Source organism: Anas acuta, chromosome 1 (assembly GCF_963932015.1).
Source record: "Anas acuta chromosome 1, bAnaAcu1.1, whole genome shotgun sequence".
Classification (NCBI taxonomy): Eukaryota; Metazoa; Chordata; class Aves; order Anseriformes; family Anatidae; genus Anas; species Anas acuta.
In genome coordinates, this window is record NC_088979.1 from 111789544 (window position 1) to 111810583 (window position 21040).

Here is a 21040-nt window from a genome sequence, read left to right on the forward strand (position 1 = left end):
GTGTGGGAAAGGAGTGCTATTACTTCCGCGATTCAGTGGAAATATTCTATTACGTAACAAGAAATAAAGCATAAAGACTTTGCCTACGCTTCCATAAAGTGTACCTGCACTGAGGGCAGACATACACTTACAAATTTTAGTTCAACTAGCCTGGTTAACAATAGAAATGCGGACATGAAGCATTCATTAGAAACCTGAAGACAGCCCACGTCAGAGCCTAACCATCTGCAATTTCACAGTTAAAATTGCTCAAATTCACTTAAATGTAAGAAACACTGGTGCATTTTGCTCAGGCTGCAATTTAGACCTCCAAAATGTCACCAGATATGTCTTAGAAGCTTGGCAAAGGTCAGGGAAAGGATATAACCTGGTATATATACTTTATATATATATATATTTATTTATTTTTTTTTAATCAAACTCTTTAGCAGACTCCCTACCTTAACCAAAAGACAAACCTGCATTTCACACAAAATCGTGACCATTAGGTAAAAACTGGATTTCCACATTACTTGTGGACCAACAAATAGGACAGAGAAAATACACAGGGGTATTTCAAAACACTGTTTCATCAAAGAAGCCAGGCTACAGAGCCCAACGTCTGTCACTTTCAGACGGGGAAATCTATAATGAAATGTCCTTTAGTCACAAAAAGTATATTTTCTATTCATCATATGTTATTCATAATTCCCAGTGCTGCTGTATAACGGTACCAAGAGCATAACAATGATTTTGTTTTTCTCATACCCTATTGAGAAACAACGGTATATGCATTTTATAAAGGTCCAGAATCCCTCAGTGAGTCCAAGGCACAGCTGAAATTGCAAAGTTCTCCTGTGTGCCAGTGTTTTAAAATCAATTTGCCCTTTAAGATGTTGGGATGACAAAGAAATCAGTGCCACTTCAACCTTTTTTTTCTACGTGTATAGTAGACTGAACTTTGTTTTCTTCTCCTTCAACAGGTCATGCAATAAGAAATGTGAATACTAGAGGGAAAACCAGATCCTAAACTTATAAGAACAAAACCCCACCACCAGAAATAGGAAGAGCTTCCAAGGCAAGACAACATCTACCACTCATCCCACAGGCTCAGAAGTCATTTGCAAGTCTGAGCAGAGTCCAAGTGTAGCAGAAAGGCTGCACAAGCAGCAGGTCATAAAAGAGATCAACACTGATGTTTAGTTGGAGAGAAGTTTTGACTTCCTGGTCAGGTGGAGAGAACTGTTGATCCTTGCTGCTAACATGGCAGTGGAGCAACCTGCAGACAAGTCCCAAGCCTTGCCTCACCTCTGCTGATTCCTTCCCTTGTGCCTGGAGACATCAGCACTGCTGGGAAGCAAACTGTTCCACCTAAATGGACAGAAACTGAGATAAGGGAAAAAGTATCCTCAGTGGACCCATGGCAATGTAAGCCAAGTTGCGCCTCATTGTCCAGCAATTGCTTTGGCTACATTTTCAAAAGAGAGATGGCAGAACATAAACTTACGATGTTCCACATAAGAAAGTCCTTGAGGCAGTAAATAGTGATGCTGTTTTTCTTACATTGGCATAATAGCTGGTTTTCTGAAACACAGAAGTATCACTTCGGAATACTCAGAATCCTACTGTCCTGAAATTTGAATTTCCGTGGGTGGCTTCAGGCTCGCTTTTTCAATTTTGTGTTAAGATGTGAAAATGGAACCTTACTTGCTGAACTGTAGAGAAATGATTGTCAGATGCCACATGGAAAAATGTGCTTGTGGCCAGAACATGAGCACTTTGTGTAAGGGCAGGAAATATCATTTTTGATAGAAGGCCTTTATAATCCTGTAGGAAGTCATTTATACAATTGGAGAAAAACATTTACACAAAGTGATGTTAATTAGTCTCCAAGTATTTTAGAACTTCCTTATTGCAGGGTAAGGAAGATTATAAGCTCAATGAAACAAAGTTCTTTTGTCTGTGTTTGTTTTAGTTAAAAAAATGTAAGTACATCAACTCCGCTACAAGAAAATACTTTTTTTTTTTTTTTGCTAAGTCTTAGCTGCAACTCTATACAACTCTGCAGACACACGTAGCATTACTATAAACAAGAGTAAAATAAGAAGAGTATTAAAATGTAACTAAAAAAGAAATCAACTATCGCTGATCATAGTATAAAAACTGTAATTTTGCTATTCTGCTTTCCAATTTGTCATAAAAACGTCAATCTTCTCTTTGTATTTAAAAGGGGACTTTGTTGACTCATTTCATGAATAATTTAAGAGCAAGAACAGCAAGCAAAGTTCTGGTAAATATTTTTTAGACACATAAGCATTTTAACACAAAAACAATTCCTCCCAAAGGACTATGTAGCACACACATTTTAGCAGATGTTCAAATATCAATATATGTAGAAAAATCTGAAGAGTCATACCAATCTAAATGCATGATGTTCTATCACTATTACCTTTGAAAATGTTAAGGCTTACTGTGATTTAAGAAATCTATTTGCAATTCCAAAAACATGTGGTCATTCAGCGTAAGAAAATTCCTTCTCGCTTATCTCCACCGTTTTAAATACACATCTCATTTGAACATGTAGCACCTCTTCCATTTTCTTCTTTGTCAGGATTGAAGATATCTTACATTAATTATCTTTGCATAAACAAAACTGAATACTTTCTCCTAGACCACATATTCGGAGCTAGAACACTAAGTTTTCCTACTTCTTTCTTTATCCATCTCTTGTTTGTTACACTCTTTCCCCAGTCTCTCTATATTTAAAATTAATATAATGATTACTACTCTAAAAACTGCTGTAAGTGCTAAGAAACCCTACTTGTATGTCTTGTTACATATTGTATGTCTATTAGGTTTTCATACAATTTAGTCTTCTTTATGGGCAAATGGGCAAATCATACCTGATGATGGGGTTACAACATTGGTGGTTAAGACAAGCTGTGTCCCTCAATGGCCTGTACTGTGTCCGGTGTTAACATCTTTGTTGGCGACATGGACAGTTGGATTGAGTATTCCCTCAGCAAGTTTGCCAACGACACCAAGCTGTGTGGTGCTGTCAAGCCGCTAGAGAGAAGGGATGCCATCCAAAGAGACCTGGAGAGACCTGAGAGGTGGGCCTGTGCAAATCTCATGAAGTTCAACAAGGCCAAGTGCAAGGTCCTGCAAATGGGCTGGGGCAATCCCAAACATGAATACAGGTTGGGTGAAGAGTGGATAGAGAGAAGACCTGCGGAGAACGATTTGGGATACTGGCTGATAAAAAGTGTGACATGAGCCAGTGAATGTCTGCTTGCAGCCCACAAAGCCAACTTTATTCTGGGCTGCATCAAAACTAGTGTAGCTAGCAAGTTGAAGAAGGTGATTCTCCCCCTCTACTCTTCTCTCCTGAGACCCCATCGAGACTCCGGTGCCCCCAAAAAATGAAAGACAGACTTGTTAGAGCAGTTCCAGAGGAGGGCCGTATTTCAGATCAGAGGGCTGTAGCACCTATGAAGAAAAGCTGACAAAGCTGGAGTTATTTAGCCTAGAGAAGAGAAGGCTCTGGGTAGACCTTATCGAGGCCTTCCAAGACTTAGGAGAGGCCTGCAGGAAAGATAGGAAGGGACTCTGTCAAGAAACGTAGTAACAGGACAAAGGTAACAGTTGTAAGCTAAAAGAGGGTAGGTTTAGATTAGATATTAGGAAGAAATTCTTCAATACAAGGTCGGTGAGTACTAGAATAGGCTGCCAAGAGGTACTCTGGATGTCCCATCCATGGAAGTGTTCAAGGCCAGGTTGGATGGGGCTTTGGGCCAGTGGTCTAGCAGAACGTGTCCCTGCCCATGGCAGGGGGAAGTTGGAACTTGGTGATCTTCAAGGTCACTTCCAACTCAAAGCATTCTATGATATTGCTATTCCTTATCTTCTAGTGGAAAATCTGACGCTCTAATATTATCAGCTCCTACTCTTCAAAATCAGGACTTCTGGGGAACATACAACAGGTAAGACAAACTTGCTGAAGAAAAAAAAATATTATCTATATAAGCCTATACATATATATATATATATATATATAAATCTATCTAGGCTTATTGCCTAGGAAAAAGGTTTACTCACATTTGTTTAAAATGGGCTTATAAAGAGAAATTTACATGTGCACAAATCATTAGTTAGTGGCAATACATTTGCTGATTATTTTCTGAGGATAAATGCAAGCTGTATATATTTTTGTCATGGTCTCCCTTTAAGGATATGCTTAGCATGAGGGCAGATAAGCTGTCTGAATCTGGGAAGAAAGAAAGCCTTGGTATTAGGGATGGCTGGAGTTTGTTATTACAGTTCCAAATCCCAGGCAGCCTAGGTCACAAAGCCACTCTCAGGGTTTGAAATTAGTAAGCCAGCAGCAACTGAAGGTTTTATCTGCTCTAGATGGAGCTGTGATTCCTACAGTATCTGGCTTTTCAGTGTAATTCGTCTCAAGCTGAGTCCCCACTTTATTTCTCGCACGCCTAGCACACTGGCACAAGGCAGCTGTTTCCAGGCCTTTGCACCCCTCCCAGTACTGTGATTTATCTCCTGTACGGGGTGACTGCCACAGGCCTCTCAGCCACAGGCCTAGAGAGAAAAGAATCAAGACAAACAGGTTCTAACAGAAAAATTAGAACAACTTTTGCAGGAAAAGCTAAAGATAAAACCCTCGCTTTAATTAACTACCTGAAGACTTTGGCTATTCAGGAGACACCTTACTACTGCTGAGCAAGATGGTTTCATGTGAGTGAGATGAGCCTGGCTTACCCTCATAAGCACCTGAAAATTACATGACCCTACTGCTTCATCCCTTACTAATTAATATTTTATCTTGAATCTAACTCCTTCCTTCTCAAGTGGTAAATGATAACAGAGCACTGCTTCTCTCTGATGTGCTTATCAGAGAAGAGAATTTGTGGTAGTTTTTGTTTGTTTTGTTATTGTTTTTTTTTTTTTTGGCGACATTCCTCAGCAGATTTGGTCGGCATTACTGTGTTTGCACATTCAGAAAAAAAGGAATGAGCCACAAATAACTTCTGGCAAAAAGAAGTTGCAATAACAGGTGCAGTGCAAGGGCTTTTCTCAACAGAGCACTTCCTTTGGCACGCCAGAGAGCAGTGCCTTGCTGTGCTCTCCCTGCTCCGGCACGGTTACCTGGGGACATGGTTATCAAGGTACTTGTCACCAAAGTACAATACTTCTTGAGTCAGGCAGATTTAAGGCGAAGTGGGTTATGCATGCAAATATTGTAACTGGACAGCATTTACATTGAGATGCCATGAACACCACTGATGTGCCCAAGGATGAACTTAAATAGTCTAAATTCATCTACTGATTACCCAAATATTATGCCTTTGAGAGAGATAATTACAGTCCTTCTACATATGTGATGGCTTAAATTTACTTCCAGTTCATACTGTATGATTAGTCCACCCACTTGTCATACAGAAATCTAAAAATAATAAGAATAGAAAAGATCACTTTGACAATGACAATTTTAATACAGCCTTGGCCTTTCAATTAAAATCGAATAGGTATGGAGAACATAGATAATTACAGTACATCCCCTCTGGCACATTTAGTCAGCCTGCCACAGACACCGGCTTCTGCTTCTGTAAGCAGGCAGACCTCAGGCTGCTGAAGGCCTTTTGTGATATGAAAGCAGTGACAGTAATTCAGGAGCTAAATTATGACCCTGCCAGGTAGAAAAGTTTTCTTATAAATCCTGATTCCCCGTATTTCATAGATACACCTGTGATCTTTGTGCTTCAGAGCTCTTGTACAATAGCATGAATATCATAGATTGTGTATTGAAAAAGGAAACATTATATCTGTTAGGCAAAACTTCAGACACAGCTTCTGAGAACAGAACAAAGTAAAATTCCACCCAGTCAATGTTTTATGAAAGTCTAAAGGGCTGACTGGGCTTTTTGGGGTATACCAATCCAGCATTGCAACTATGAATTAAAATGATGTAATCATTCCCAGGCTTTGACATTTCCAGATAGAAAGTAGGGGCAGAAGAGGAAGCTAAATACATAAAAGATTTATCTTCAGAACTATGTCTATAAATTTACCTAGTACTTCTGACATTAAACAAAGAACTAGGATTGTGATACACCATGTTTAATGTTTGAACATTTGGAAATGTGGCTATATCATGCTTTTGTTTTTCTTTCTTCAAAGATCCTACTTATCAGTAGGGACCATGAATTGCCCAGCTTTCTGCCAGTGGCTCACAGTGCTGTCTCACAGGGCACTTAGGGCAGTGGTCAGAGGCAGCTGAGCATCACCAGAAGGTACAACAGGAACACCCCAGGTCTTAAACACATTTAGGACATATCCAACTGAGAGAAAACGTGCCCTGTGGAGTGCTTTCATGCTTGTGATTACCATTTTTTTAAGCTGGGGACCAAACAAACCTCAGGGACACGCTACCTGGACGTGTGTATGACATTCACTTCAAAGGACATTAGATCAGAGAGACAAGCAGCAAATACCCTTGTCCTTCTCTCAGAGCCAAGACGTGGCTGAGGTATATTCAGTGACTACTTTTGAAGGAAATTAAATTGCCCTAGGTTGTATTTGAAGGTTGTAATTATCTGAGCATCTCCCTGCAGCAGTTCGCATATACACCATAAATGCCAGATGGAGTTTACTGAACACAGATGAATACACTTCACAAAACAGTTTCTTTCCATTGCATTTCATTATCTAAATGTAAATAGGAAGGTAGGCTTAGAAAATAGGTGTCAGAAAGAGAAGAAGAAAAAAAATTTCAACACTGCACTTGGTCACAGGAAATTTAGATGTAACACTGGCAGAAAACAGTGACACCTTGTGCACCCTGGTTTGCTGTAGCCCACCCAGGGGTATAAACCATTTATGTGCACTCAATTTTTATGGAAGTCCACCTCTCTTATGCAGCCGTATGCTACGCAGTTTGTTGGGAAGCCAGTTTTTCTGTCTATACAACTTTTTTCATTCAGGTTAACTACGACTCAAAGGTATCCTCAGCTCTTCATGTGAGTACACAAAATGCAGTTACTAAATTATAGATCAGTTTGCATGCCTGGATGAATTTTGGAACGTGAAAATTCACCATTCAAGTCTGACAAAGGCATGTGTCACAAGGTTAAGTTGTGCTGGGGGTGGGAGGAGAAATACAGAGTCCTAACTCATGAAGATACTAACAGAAATTGCATGTGTATGAAGCAAGAGCTTCATGCTATGGCTGGTGCTAGGGATTGATTCTATCCAATTTTGGGCATTGCACTTAAGGAAAATGTAAACATGCAGAGTCTGAACAAGACCAGCAAGAACAGTCAAGTTTGGAAAAATGCTTAGAGAAGAAAAGATTGGAGGAATGTGTGTGAAGAGCATGTCAATCTCCATGCGAGTGGCTGCTTTAAAGAGGGGACTGATCACTGGCCTATGAGCAAGCATGTGTTCTGCGGGAGGAAGGTTAAATATTAGACTACATGTATAGTGTACCTGAAACTGTTTAGCTTGGAAACACTAACACCCATTATTTTCACAGGAGGTTTTTAAGAAGAGGTCAGGTGAATATATCTGACAAGGCAACAGACCTCTGTGGTTGAACTATAGGTGATTTTCTCTTAAGGAACTACTCTGTTGTATTAATATTTAACTATGGATGTTGCACCTATATACTGAGCATGAAAGCTGCTTTCTCCTACCTAAAGTCTCTTCGTATTAATCATGTGAGATCTCTGTGGACATTTTTTTAAAGCAGTATACATTGCCTGCTTCTAACAACATGCTAAAGCTCATCAAAAATCCAAGAAAGCACAGAAAGGTCAAGTAAAGAACAATGTCATCATATCTGGTAAATTATGAAGATATGATTGATAAATACACATAAACATGAATATATATGTACATATATGTATGGATACATGTGTTAAACCAAACAAGAGTTTCTTAACTTGTTTTTCACCTACTATTTTATTTCAGTCATGAAGAGGATAGCGTGCACGCTACCACAATAATTGATTGCTCTTGTCTGAGATCAGGAATGAAGGAAACCCTAGAAAACCCATATTAAGATTCTGCTGATACATTCTACTCTAATCTGGTTGGTACAGTGAAGAAGAGACTATTACTAAGCTTCAGTACAAATTACACTCAAGTAAGATACTGGATATTAATGACACTTTTCCTAAAGTTAATAAAATCCACTTGCAATAACACTAAGTGAACAACTGGGCATAATCCCAGTGTAATATCGAGATACATGAAGCTAAATGTATGCCTTCAAGGTTTTCACAACAAAACAGAAGTGTTATTCAACTGAGAACAAGAGGTGCAACAAAGCTGTGCTTAGAAGACAATGTGTTTTTTTTCTAAGGCTCCTGGCTAAGCAAATAGAGTAGCTTACAGGTAGCTTTTCAGTCAGGATGAAATCCAAAAAAAAAAAAAAAGAAGCAGGCTACTCTATGGGGTAGCCAAAAAGAAGAAAGCACGGGAAGTTTAATTATTTTGTTAAGGAAGACTTCTTTTCTTGTTTTACTCAAGCTTTTGCTCAGTTAGAGGTAAAAGAGCAAGTATGACACTGATGTACCTTTCACAGAACAGTGATCTCTGTATGTTCCGATCAAAACATGCATCCCATCATACTAGAAGATATAAAATCATAAAGCTTTTTTTTTTTTTTTTTTTTTCCCTGAGTGGGATTTTTTTTAAAACTGTAGTTGTTCAATCACCAGTGTGACAAAATCTGCACACATCAAGTCTTACATCACTGTGTACTGTTGTGGTATTCTTTCCTTGACACACTCAGCAGAATGAAACCAAGCCATAAATTTTGCACACTGTAAGAAAATTAATCTATCAACACAAACTGTGCTTTTTGCCTTCCATCTTCCCTGAGACATGACTACAAATATAGCTATGATATGTTTGATGCTATGCTATGTCTGGCCAAGCAAGACTGGATAGCCTCTGCAACACAGAGTATAAGCCTGAGGGACTCCCTCAGCTTTCAGACTAACTTTGCCACAACAAAAACCAATAATTTTAAAAGGATAAACACAGAAACTCACCCTTGTTGTGTACGCAGCTTCGGGGTCATCTTCCAGCACACGAGAAAGACCAAAATCGGAGACTTTGCACACCAAGTTGCTGTTGATGAGGATATTACGAGCAGCTAGATCTCGATGGACGTAACCCATATCTGACAAATATTTCATGCCAGATGCGATCCCCCGAAGCATGCCTACTAGTTGAATGACTGTGAACTGGGCATCGTGTTTCTGAAAAACATTTGAAATGTCATTTCAGAGATCGTTTGTGCTCCTTCTTGCACAGGATTTTTGATAAGACCTCAGAAATTCCTTGGGTGAAGAGCTCAAGTCAGGGATCAAGAGTTAAATACCACGCATGGAACTACTTTGATCTGTAGAGAATAATCTCCCCATCAGCTGAGGGTAAAGGGACAGATTTTCAATTCAGATAAAAATTCAGTTTTCCTGTTCTTGCTCTCATCAGAATTTTAATTTCCTAGATGGGACTTGTATATAAGTGGCACATAAATCTCAGTTGCATGTGCCCCTGAGACTGGAATGTCAGGACATTAGGGAAACAGATGTCCAGTTTCTCTTAAAGGCCATAGGAACTGGTAGTGAAAATCCCAGCCTTATCCAATGGCCTAATGAAAGTTTTCTATTACTTTTTTCTTTCTTTTTTTTTTTTTTTTCCCCAATAGTAACAAATGCTGTTTTGATTCATTGGTTTTCAAATACCCCTCAAATTTCAACTCATTCCTCAAGATTTTCCTCAACTTCATGAACACAAAATTACTTAAGCACAATGTGACTTAGCCTAGAAACCAACAGATGTACAGATTTCTAATTGTATACTTCTAGACATATGTTTTAAATCTTCTAGCTCTTACTAACAGTGTTTGTTAACACTAAGCATTGGTATTGATATATGGATACATAGACAACAAGACAACAGTATGACCTACAACAGCTCTCAAATGAATCCTCCATTGCCATAAATGTATCATCATGGGCAGCTCTCCAGCTCTTCCTGCTGCTTCTTCCAGAATTTTATTAAATACATCAGAGTTGGCTCTGCCATGTAGGGTGAGCTCACACGAATCAGCCTGCAAGACTGATTGCATTCATTTCATTTCTGATTAATATACTTAAGGGCAATGTTAGCACTGTAAACATTAGATAAATATATTGCACAGAGGATGCTTAAAGATCCTCTCAGAATTCTCTTTAATGAAGAAATTTATTATTATTAAAGACTCTTAGCAATTCTCTGCTATGAAGCTGCCTTAACTAGAGCCAACACAAGAGGGTCTATGTAGGCCCTGGAAAAGATTTAGCTAGGAATCACAAGGTTTGTAACCATGAAAGGAATGAGATCCTCAGATAGCCTTTCAGTGGCAGTGGGGAGGGCAAACTAACTAGTTTTAAGAGGCATTTATAAAGTGGGTTACACAGCCTGTGTTGCCTGTGATATTAATGACTCACAAGGTTCTTAATCTATATTTCCATGCAACAACAGTAAAAGAGAAAAAAAAATCACACTCAAATGACCAAACAAGCTGAACAACCAGTTTCTACAGTCAGAAATTATTCTCCTGTCCTCAGAACTTTCTTCAAGGATTTCTAGCCTAAACAAAATATATATCGTTCAGTATAGGTATATTTCATTCAGATACACTGACACATTATTTATATGTATTTTACATGCTTCAGTGGACTTCATAACATATACAGTACATACTGAAACTAAGGTTGACAATATGTCCCCTTTTGGGGTTAAACGTCTAGATCAGTGTTATGAATTTGGGGGATAATGTCATTCAACCGTGGCAGAACCAAAGCAGTCTCCCAGCGACAGCTGAGTTTGCCCTAACAAATTAAAATTAAACTAGTGTTTCCCCTCAGAAGGGATTTCATTTCTGCTACACTTCGTGTTTTGCCACAAGTAAATCTTGGTGACACAGGGAGCGTTCAAATTTTTTTAGGCTCGCTACCAACTTCGACAGAAAACAAAGATAAATCAACAACAGTATCAGTATGCCTAAGGTTGTGGAAAGAAAACACGCTAATAAAGCTTGCTATCAAAACATTTCAAACACCCCCATGTAAGGGCTTATTCCCTAAACTGTTCACATTTAGGGAAATGGCCCTTGGTTCACTATTACTGGTTTACCGATAACATTTCCACAAATCCGTTTGCTTTGGAAATCACTTGTAAGACATACGGGCTGCCAACTAAAATGCGCAATGGCATTACAGTGGTAGTTCTGCCCTAAGAAAAATAATCTTAATTTTAGTGTGCCAGATTTATTTTAATAGAAATGATATATTAATAAAACAAACAAAAAAGTCTAGTTAATTTTGGAATAATAGCGACAGCAGTCAAAATGCAACAGCAGATCCTTGCCTAGCTTTCTGAGCAGATCACAATGCACACAAAACCCAGTGGAAATAATGAAATACCGAGCAACAAGAGCTCATGATACATCAGAGCAAAGTGGCTCCATATTCATAACAAGTTCAGAACAAGAGATGGTCATGCCCCATGTAGTTATCTATTGCACTTACCCGCAGAAAGCTGTCCAAGGAACCATTTTCCATATATTCAGTAACAATCATAACTGGTTTACCTGCAAAAACATTACAGTGGTCAGGTATTTCAAATGAACACGTGAATACAGCAAAAGAGGTGTTTCAGAAACATGTCCAAATTTACCAAATACCAAGAATAATTTTACCTTTAAAATAGAAAGCAAAAAGGTACATGTGCAAAAATCACTGTGCCCACAATGTAATGGTGATTGCACCGAAAAAACAAAACGAAACAGAAATGCTTCAGCATAAGCTGATACTATTTTTAGCAGGTGAAGCAACCTGCACTTTCAGTGCACTGTGCCTGATCCAGTAGTTGTGCAGAATGGTTGCATTTATGCAACGAAGCAAGTGTATTCTGCCAAGCACTTACCCAATGCTTCTTGCAGAAAGGAACTGGGCACAGGCTTTGGAAGAGCCACAGCTTCTCTCCACAGGTGCCTTGGTCTGCACAATGGAGGGACAAGGGCTCTACCCCTGGGGCACAGTCAACACGTTCCCCAGATTATGAGGTACCTGAGAGCAGCAACACGCTCCCTAATGTAGCAGCCCTGTGTCTCTGAAAAGCCTCTCATATCTGAAAACTCATCTGGAGAGACTCAGATCAGTTTGTGAAACTGCTTCGTTTACCCTAAGTTATCTTGTAACATGCCCAAGGTTTTATATACAACTCTGACATGCTGGAGAGAAATGAACACAAAATTAATGTGATTATGGTGAAGTTTCCACACAAAGGTCATTGCCCTGCTAATATTTTACTCATCATGTGGATTTTACTATTTCATAATATTTTCTAAAGCTTTGTTTATTTTCTCTTCATGGTAGAAAGGTGGGTAGGAGCATGAAGTTATTTAAGGAGATGAATTATTATTTCACATATAATACAGGAAGACTTCTGACCATAAAAGCATGACGAAGGCCTGCATATTGTACAGTTGGTGATACTTAGCTTCAAAAATCGAACAGCATGAGACTTGAAGAAGTACGGGGTGTAATTAGAAGCAAGAAAGCCATGAGAAAAGCAAATGGTAACAACACCTTTTTCCCCACCCCACACCCAAAAATACAACTTTCACCAAACAGAAATTCTTAAGAAAAACATTCACTTCAAAGAATTTGAAATTTATTTCAAGAACTTTTAGAAGAAAATCCATTGTCCTCTTTGCATAGGTTAAGGGTTGAAATACTTTTCTTCTGCTCTGCAACTGATGCACTATACTGTGGGAGACATACTACTGGATAACCCACTGTCATCCATTAAGTAGTGGGAACAAACTCTTTATTCAAAGCATTGATATCAAGTTATATAAGATATGGTACAGATAAAAGAGCTAACGATGTACAATCTCTAAAAGAAATTCTGTTGCTTGCTGTAAACAATAAATATGCAGTGCAAAAAGTACCTTATGGTGTGCATGTAACATTAGCCCCAAAGCATTTCTGGTAATGCATAGGAAGTGCTGCTGGACCTTTAAGGTATAGGACAGTGCTCTGCTGGGGCTATCCAAAACTTTCCATAATAAATCCATATACTTAGAAAACAGGAGACAGTTGCCTGGTTTCTGTACAAACTCAATTTTATGACACATCAGAAGACTCAAATTAGAGTAAGAAGATCCGTCTTCTTAGAGTAAGAAGATCCGAAATTCTTAGGAGAGCATCTTCCTGACTTGCTCACTCATACTAAGAAAGCCCTAAGTGCAGGGTTTTGTTCGCATCCAGTTGGAAATGTGTCCATAATAAGAAGCATATGCTCTGAAGCAACATTGTGCACTTTTAAAAGCGCACTCTGCATTCATTTATCAAAGCACAGCCGTTCATACACGATAACAACTTGTGTCAACAGTGTTGCCGAAATTTATTACACTAACAGGCTACAAATTGCTGTAAATTATTAGTAAACTAAGCAGAACATGTGTGCTGGTTATTAGGACTACTGCCTACCGAGTGCCTGGGAGACCAGCATAGCAGGAAAACTCAGAACCAAAATCAAACTGTAGTTGTATCTGGTGAGTGCCCCTCTCTCTTACTGCCAGCATGTCGTCAGGCAAATCACAGCCACCACAGCTGCAGAACTTCTCATACCAAGCAGTCCTGCTACAGGAATCGTGGCCATTGCATCTACTACAAGTTGCTTCCAAAGAGGTGCTTAGTATGAGAAGTGAGTTCACTGAGTCAAAGGAGTTTAGTTAATGAACAAAAGGTCACATTGCCTGCTTATCTGTACTGGGGGTGATCCAGCAAATGCTTTGCAGATTTTCTCTTAAGTTTGTATATAAATCAACACTTTTGAGTGTGATTTAATAGCCACCATAAAGGATACAAACACTTGATAATTTGTTATTGCAATATACTGGTCTGGTTTAAAAAAATACAACAACAACAATAATAATAATAATAATAATAAAACAACAACAACAAAAAAAAAAAACACAGCAAAACACAAAGTACAAAACCCACTTTCTTACACCCTTCTATCACCTTAGTGAACATTAGGGAAAAATTGATGATTATTGTTGCTTGCATTTATGCCATATGATTTTACCCAGAAAGTACTTCCAGAAGAGTTTTCTCAAGTCCCATATTGCTATTCCAGCTATCTGGAGAGGGGGATGAATCCCTGATGCTTATATTGACTTCAGCTGGGAATACTCAGATCTTGCTCTCTCATACTTGAAGGTGATAGACAGCTAGCACTCCCAAACACCCCTGAGACAGATAGCAAATATGCTGTGAGTACAGCCGAGGGGCAAACTTACTAATATTCTCCTATACAAGAATATATGAATACAGAATTAGCAATGCACATTTAAAAGCAGTGCAAAGAATCCTGAATGCAGAGCAGTAAATCATTTTCTGAAGTGCCTCAGAAACAGAAAATGTAACAAAACAGATTTTAGCTCTGCTGTGTACAGACTGACATTGGTGTTTCAAGAAATTCATGGATTGTAAATATAATTCTCACTGTACAAAGTGTGTGTCATTAAAAAACAGGAGATAACTTGAATTTATACAGGCAGATCTGGCAGCTCTTTCCCAATGGGAACTGTGAGGCATAAGTTGAATAATAATTTTTTTAATCTAAATCAGCAAAACAGACTTGCATGAATAACACCTAAAGAAAACATTATAATTGTAACTGTTTCTTCATAACATATAGGGTTTTACTGCACTTTCATTAATTATTATTAAACATATATGTATATATATATTTCTTTTACTTTGTTGCACTAAGATGTGAAATTCTTTTGTGCCTTTTTTGTTTGTGAAACCTTGAACCACCCAATTTTAAAAAACAAGATTATTTAGAAACAACAGAACCATCTACTTAAAAACAAACTGGGGTATACTCTAGTAAAACTGCAAGTGTCCTCAGCACACTCCAAGGAGCTCTTCATTCTAAAGAGATGTTTTAACAGCAGTCCTCTGGGATAAACTAGAAAATGTGCTACGCACTTATTCTGCTCCCCTGAAGAATTTCAGGGCACTCCTGAATCTTTTTCATTTTTCAATTTTTTTTAAGAATAACTCATATAAAGTTTTTATCTCCTACTTAGCAATTACTACGGGACTTTGATCATTGAATATATTGCCTTGTGCTGCAATGGAAACAATGCAGACGAAGTCTCTGAATTTAGGTCTCTCAGAACAAGCTTAGATGTCACGCCTCGTTTCTAGTACCAACTGTTTCTGTCTTTGTATCCCAAGATGGAGGCCAACCAGCAGCACAAGCAATGAGAGCCAGAACTCTCCTAAAGAAGGAAGCATCACAAGCAGGAGATCCCACCAGCTGCTTGTAAGATGAAGGGCATGTGGCTCTTGGCAGCTGGATGGAAGAGGCAACTGCAGCTGTCACAGGAGAGCTTACAAGAGCTTTAAGACCAACACCAGCATTCAGGAATGCCTGTTACGACATGCTGTTATCTTATATAAAGTGGAGCTGGAGATAGTTCTTCAAATAGATTACCTTCCTGGACAAGTAATCTAAGTGTGGATAGTTTTCAATTACCATTTTGTCTCAGAAGAAACTGAGTTGTTATCATAAACATTGACAATATGCTTTAAAAACAAAGTAAAACACCCACAACCCAAAGGCAGATTTATAAAATGCCCATTAGCAAAAATATAAATATTAAAAAAGAAATAAGATTAATTTTATTACTGATAGCTTAAGTCTCCAAGATGTTTTATGATTTTTACTAAGAGGTATTAATTCTGGAGGACCCATGCTGGTAGATACAGAATATCACACAGAATATTTTTCCTGCATGAAAACCATGTAGGAAAAATGTTACTTACATACTAGCATCTGTTCTGGTAGCCAGGTAGACTGCTCATTAATTTGTGCTGATGATAAAGTCTAATGATTTAGTTGAAAGCAGGACATATTGCTTCATTGCAATTAGGGAACCTTAGGACATCAGACTCCAGAACTCCTAACAGATTATCAGCAAGTGCCTCTTGGCCACTTTGTAGCAATTTATAGCTCCAGAGTATTAAATCAGTTCCTAAAATCTGCCAGTTCATTAGTTAGCTGCAATGTTCTTCAGAAATGCTCCTTTTTCTCCACATTATCTGTATCATTTTCAAGCAGAGTATCTTTATTCCCCATTTTTCCTTATCTCATTAACCCAGGGTGCTGTTTTTAAGTCCTCAGCATCCTGAGAGCAGCAAGGCAGAGAAGGTCCTGCAGTTTCACTGCAGGCAATTGCCTCTGATACCTCTCTTTATTGGATCCATCAGCATGAGCTTCCACACGGGTAATTTTTTTCCCTGCTTTTGAGGAAATACAATACACATTGCAAAAGTCAAGCTATGTGTTTCTTTTGTTATCTCTTTTGAAGGATATTTGGTACACGTTATCAAGTTTAGGACGAATGTCTCTGGAAGGATTTGCAGAGCATAAACACTGATGATTCACTCTTTTCCTCTCTCTTGCTCTTTCTCAAAAGATCAGAGGATCACAGAAATAGTATAGATTGGAAGGGACCTTGGGAGGCCATCTTGTGACACTTCCCATACTAAATGGATGCCCCCCTCAAAACTTACTTTTAGTGACAACGCCCTCCAGTCGAATGATATTAGGGTGGTCAAATTGTCCCATGATGCTTGCTTCTCCCAGGAAATCCCTCCTCTGTTTTTCTGTGTAGCCAACTTTCAGGGTTTTGATAGCCACTGAAATTTCCTTTTTAGAAGGCAGCTTTAGGCGCCCACTGCACACTTCTCCAAATTCCCCTAGGAAAAAAAAAAAGTGGAAAAAAAGACAAAATATTAAATGCAGTTACTTCAAGAGAGTTTAAGAAAGAAGGTACAATGTTCAGCCGAAGTCCCTGAAGTGCAATGTCTACTGAAAAACCACAGACCTGAGCCCAGAGGAGGCCTCCAGACCACTCACTACTTAACATTTCCCGGCTTCTTTTCTCTGGCTGTTACACTGGACAATGTCACTCATTTACACTGCATATTTAGATGACTGCAGAGCAGAGGAATGCATTAATGTCACCAGAAAATTCCTATTTTTTTTTTCCAGTTGATGCACTTTGAGACAATAATAGGAGGTCAAACCGATTAACAGAAAGTATCAGAATAGTTGTGCATCTTTGCAAACGTTATACTAATTTTTACCAGAGACAGTTCAGTTCCCAATTATTTTTATTTCAATTAAAATAGCAAGATAATTTATAAGGAATAAATTTGTCTACATAAACGCCTGATGGTAAAAGCAAGCCATACAAATTTCCTTTGTTCCACCATTATTCAGATGGATCTGTGTAAATATACACTCTCACTATGGGTCTATAGGACATGACAGTCCACCATGAATAATTGTGCCCACTGTGAATTGCATGAGATCCTTAAATAGAAAATGGAAGAGATTACCAAATGCCTACTTGTATACAATGTGGTTTATCCTTTGCTATGCAACAGCGAAGAGGAGACAAAACTTATCCTAGCATTCAAATGAGCATGTATAAAGTATGTTAACAGATTGCTTGAAGAAAACATCTCACTTGGAAATTTCTATATTTACTTAATGACACCAAAGATATAAGAAAATTTCAGTATATTAAAAAACACGTGAGCTGCAACTGACTTTTGATTCCCAATTATCCTCCCCCCTCATCTTAGATATCATATAATAAACTGAACATAGAGCAACCAAGTTAAAAACACATGAATAACTTTTTGATTCCTTGTCTGAAAGACAAAATAGTTGAAATAATGAAAAATACGATACAAATGGAGAATAGATGAAATGTATGAGGGATACGAGTGCAAGAATTCCCTACATGTTTATTATATTTAGAGATAATAACTAAAAAAAAGACACTGCACTGAACAGGAAAGAAAAGAAAGCTTTTTTCCTTTGTAGACAACAGAGGGTGTTGCTGGAGAGTTTTAACACATTTTCTGTCAATTAATGGGTATACTCTATTTTTTTTTTCCTTCAAAGTATGTAAGATCTAAATGGTATTTTGTCAAGTGGCCTTGTGCAGAAAGTTTGACTTGGAAAGCAACGAGCCCATTAAGCCTAAATCTAGGCAGCATCACTTTTATGCAAATTGTGATTTTTCTCTGGTTTTGTCAGTAAAACATAACAGAAAAAGTGATTACACTTTTTATATATGAGCTTCTTCCCAACTTTATGTTCAATAATTCTTAATGCACTAGCATTACTTTATTTCTAAGGAACAAAGGCTTTTCAAATTCATTTGCCCACAACGATACTCCCTTTACCTGTGCAGCTGACTGTTTACATTAAGCAACATCTGTGAAAAATAAAAGTATCCCAAAAGCATACAAATAAGATATTTCTGATGAGCAAATTGAAATCATGTTCTCTTTGTGGATATAAAGCTCAAAAAAGTGTGATGGATTGGCATCCCTCTACTGAAATCCTCTGGCACTATTGACTTCAGAGATGATACCACATGGGATAGGTTTTAAAATTTACCTTCAATCCATTTGCTTATATATTACTGTACTTATCTGTAAATTTAAATTATTCTTCCATCAATTTGCCACCTATATGGTTGGCATTAGAGTCCATGTCCTATTAGGAGTATTGCAATTTAGGAAGGACAATGGGAATAATAGCAATGACCAGAATCTTAAAAGCCAGGGCTGTGTATTCCTGTTCATAGCTCAGGGAATTGGGGCTGTTTATTTGTTTATTTACAAAGACTTGAGAAATGGCAGAAATTGTAATGGTTCTGGCATATTAAAGTAATGGTTATAAAATGGGCACTAACTCCTATTTCAAGAGGCAAAAAAAAAAAAAAAAAAAAAAGTAAATTAAATTAAAATAAAGTTAAGTTAGATAAGGAAAAAAAAATCTACCAGTAAGGACACTTGGACAGTAGATTTTTTTTTTTTTTTTCAAGAGAGGCTATGAACTCTTTTATCTTGGAGTTTGTAAAGAATAAGCATCTGTCAAGAAAGGTACCTAACAAGATCAGTTTTGGTCAAGGGCATGGACTTAATGACCTCTTGAGGTCACTTTTCAGATTTATTTTCTAAGGTTTCTCTGTCAGACAGATAATTTAACAAAAAAAACTGAACAAATGTGTCAAAGGGCAACAACCTTTCTCTGTTGGTAACCCATGCTAGAGTCAACAATAAATTGAAAGCCACCGTATCTTATTACCAGTTGCTGAGATGCTTCGTTTTCCAGGCATGATATTGTGCTATTAATGTAATAACCCAAAAATTAATAACAGGGCATATCTTGATATAAAATTGCACTTATATTACATCCACTATTTCTACTATTATTTGTAATTTCAGGCTGCCAGGACAGGCAAATGCTCAGAAAACGCATGATAAAATCTACTACTAGTACACTAATGAGTGTTGAGTTTCACCCAGACTTCTTAATTAAAAATTAACATGCAAGCTAAGATGACTGGTATGCTCTACCAAGAGCAAACACTTCAGTTCAAACACCAGCCTCAGCTCTATCATGCCAGAACACCACAAAGAGGAAGACGAGCATGTATTTAAAACAGGAGGAAAGGGGAAAAAATAAAGCCTGTTATGTTCAGATTTGTATTCCCTTTTCTCTATGCTTCAATAGTCCAAAAAGCTGTAACTCTCTAACCTCTTAAAACTGTTGGTCAGTTACTGTCAATAAAGAGTGTGTCTGTGATTGCAGAAAGCAGTCTGGGCAATCAATCCTTCATTTCAGCCTGGAATCATAAATCTGGTATTTGTCTGGCTTTTGGGAAGGAAAAGGTTATGGCTGATGTCCATCAACATGGTCCTATTTAGCCATGGCTGCACAACTTAGAGCTTGGGGGAATCAGATTCCACAAGTGCCTGAAGGCCAGTAGATGCTACAGGAGACTGAAAATCAGACCCTTTGTAGTGATGAAACTCCCTGGTGTCTGGGAATATGACATGAGTTTACTTCCTTGGGAAAACAACAACAACAAAACCCATAATTCTTCATCGACATGTAAATATTGCCTTAGTTTCCAAAATTTTGAGAAGCATAAACTACTCTGAGTAAGTTGGAAGAAACTCAGCAGGCAATCTAAATATGTTTGCTTCCTTCATATACATGGCCATATGGACACAACATAAGTTTATCTGGCCAACACCCACAGTGATATGCAGTTACACTACCTTTTTTTCCCTGAAAATCACTACTATATGGTCCCAGAAATGGACTTGGGACATCTGTATGTAAAGAAACAGTATCTATCTCATCAGATACTGTTTTGGGGGAATAATACTTTGTGTATAAATCGGAAGGTGGAAAAACTGGCACTGACTTTAAGAGATGACATTGATGGCTTTTTATGTAAAGCCTTTCTGAAGTGCTCATTTTTAATTATGCTACGCCCATAAACATTATGTATCCTGTCCTGCAGACTGATGAATCTATTTATATGTGGAAAACAAATACATATTATTAGGAGGGCTACTTATGATATAAAGATCTCTCAGATTTTTTTTTTTATTTTTAATGGGCTGCTTACTGCATCAGTAAATGCTATTTGCCATGCATTTAGTCCCAGAGGACAAGGAAAAGATGAATCTGTGAAATTGACTGCTCCATTAACTTAGCTTTGTTTTAAATAGTGATAGTACTGCTGTGCACAGACTGCCTCAGAGTTGGAGGGGCAGCTAAGTTGACTTTCACAAACCTTGTGAACCACAGTAATATTACAGCAATAAACCATACAGCCTGAGACACTGCAAACCCTTGTGATAAGGTAATGCAGCTGACCCCAAAATGTTAGAAATACTTAGACAAACAAGATGCCACACTACAAGTATATTTAAACTTTGAAAGAAAAGCACACGCATGCTCTAATGTTCAGCGAAGTACAATCTTATGTCAATTCCAAATCAAGAAAGCATTTTCCGTAGTATTCTCCTGTGATCCAATTGGATTTAAACTTTTAAAGTGGTTTGCTGAACTGGAT

General features: G+C 38.0%; 1 protein-coding gene across 4 annotated transcripts in view; it reads right to left on the reverse strand.

Moving 5' to 3' along the window:
- The window catches only part of EPHA3 (EPH receptor A3), a 213255-nt gene that overhangs the window by 19122 nt on the left and 173093 nt on the right, over window positions 1-21040 (reverse strand). For all 4 annotated transcript variants that reach the window (XM_068692986.1, XM_068692985.1, XM_068692987.1 and 1 more), the window contains 3 exons: window positions 16656-16841; window positions 11583-11644; window positions 9054-9263 (listed from right to left, as the gene is read on the reverse strand). In XM_068692986.1, the coding sequence (XP_068549087.1) occupies window positions 9054-9263; window positions 11583-11644; window positions 16656-16841 (458 nt within the window). The remainder of the gene's footprint in view (window positions 1-9053; window positions 9264-11582; window positions 11645-16655; window positions 16842-21040) is intronic.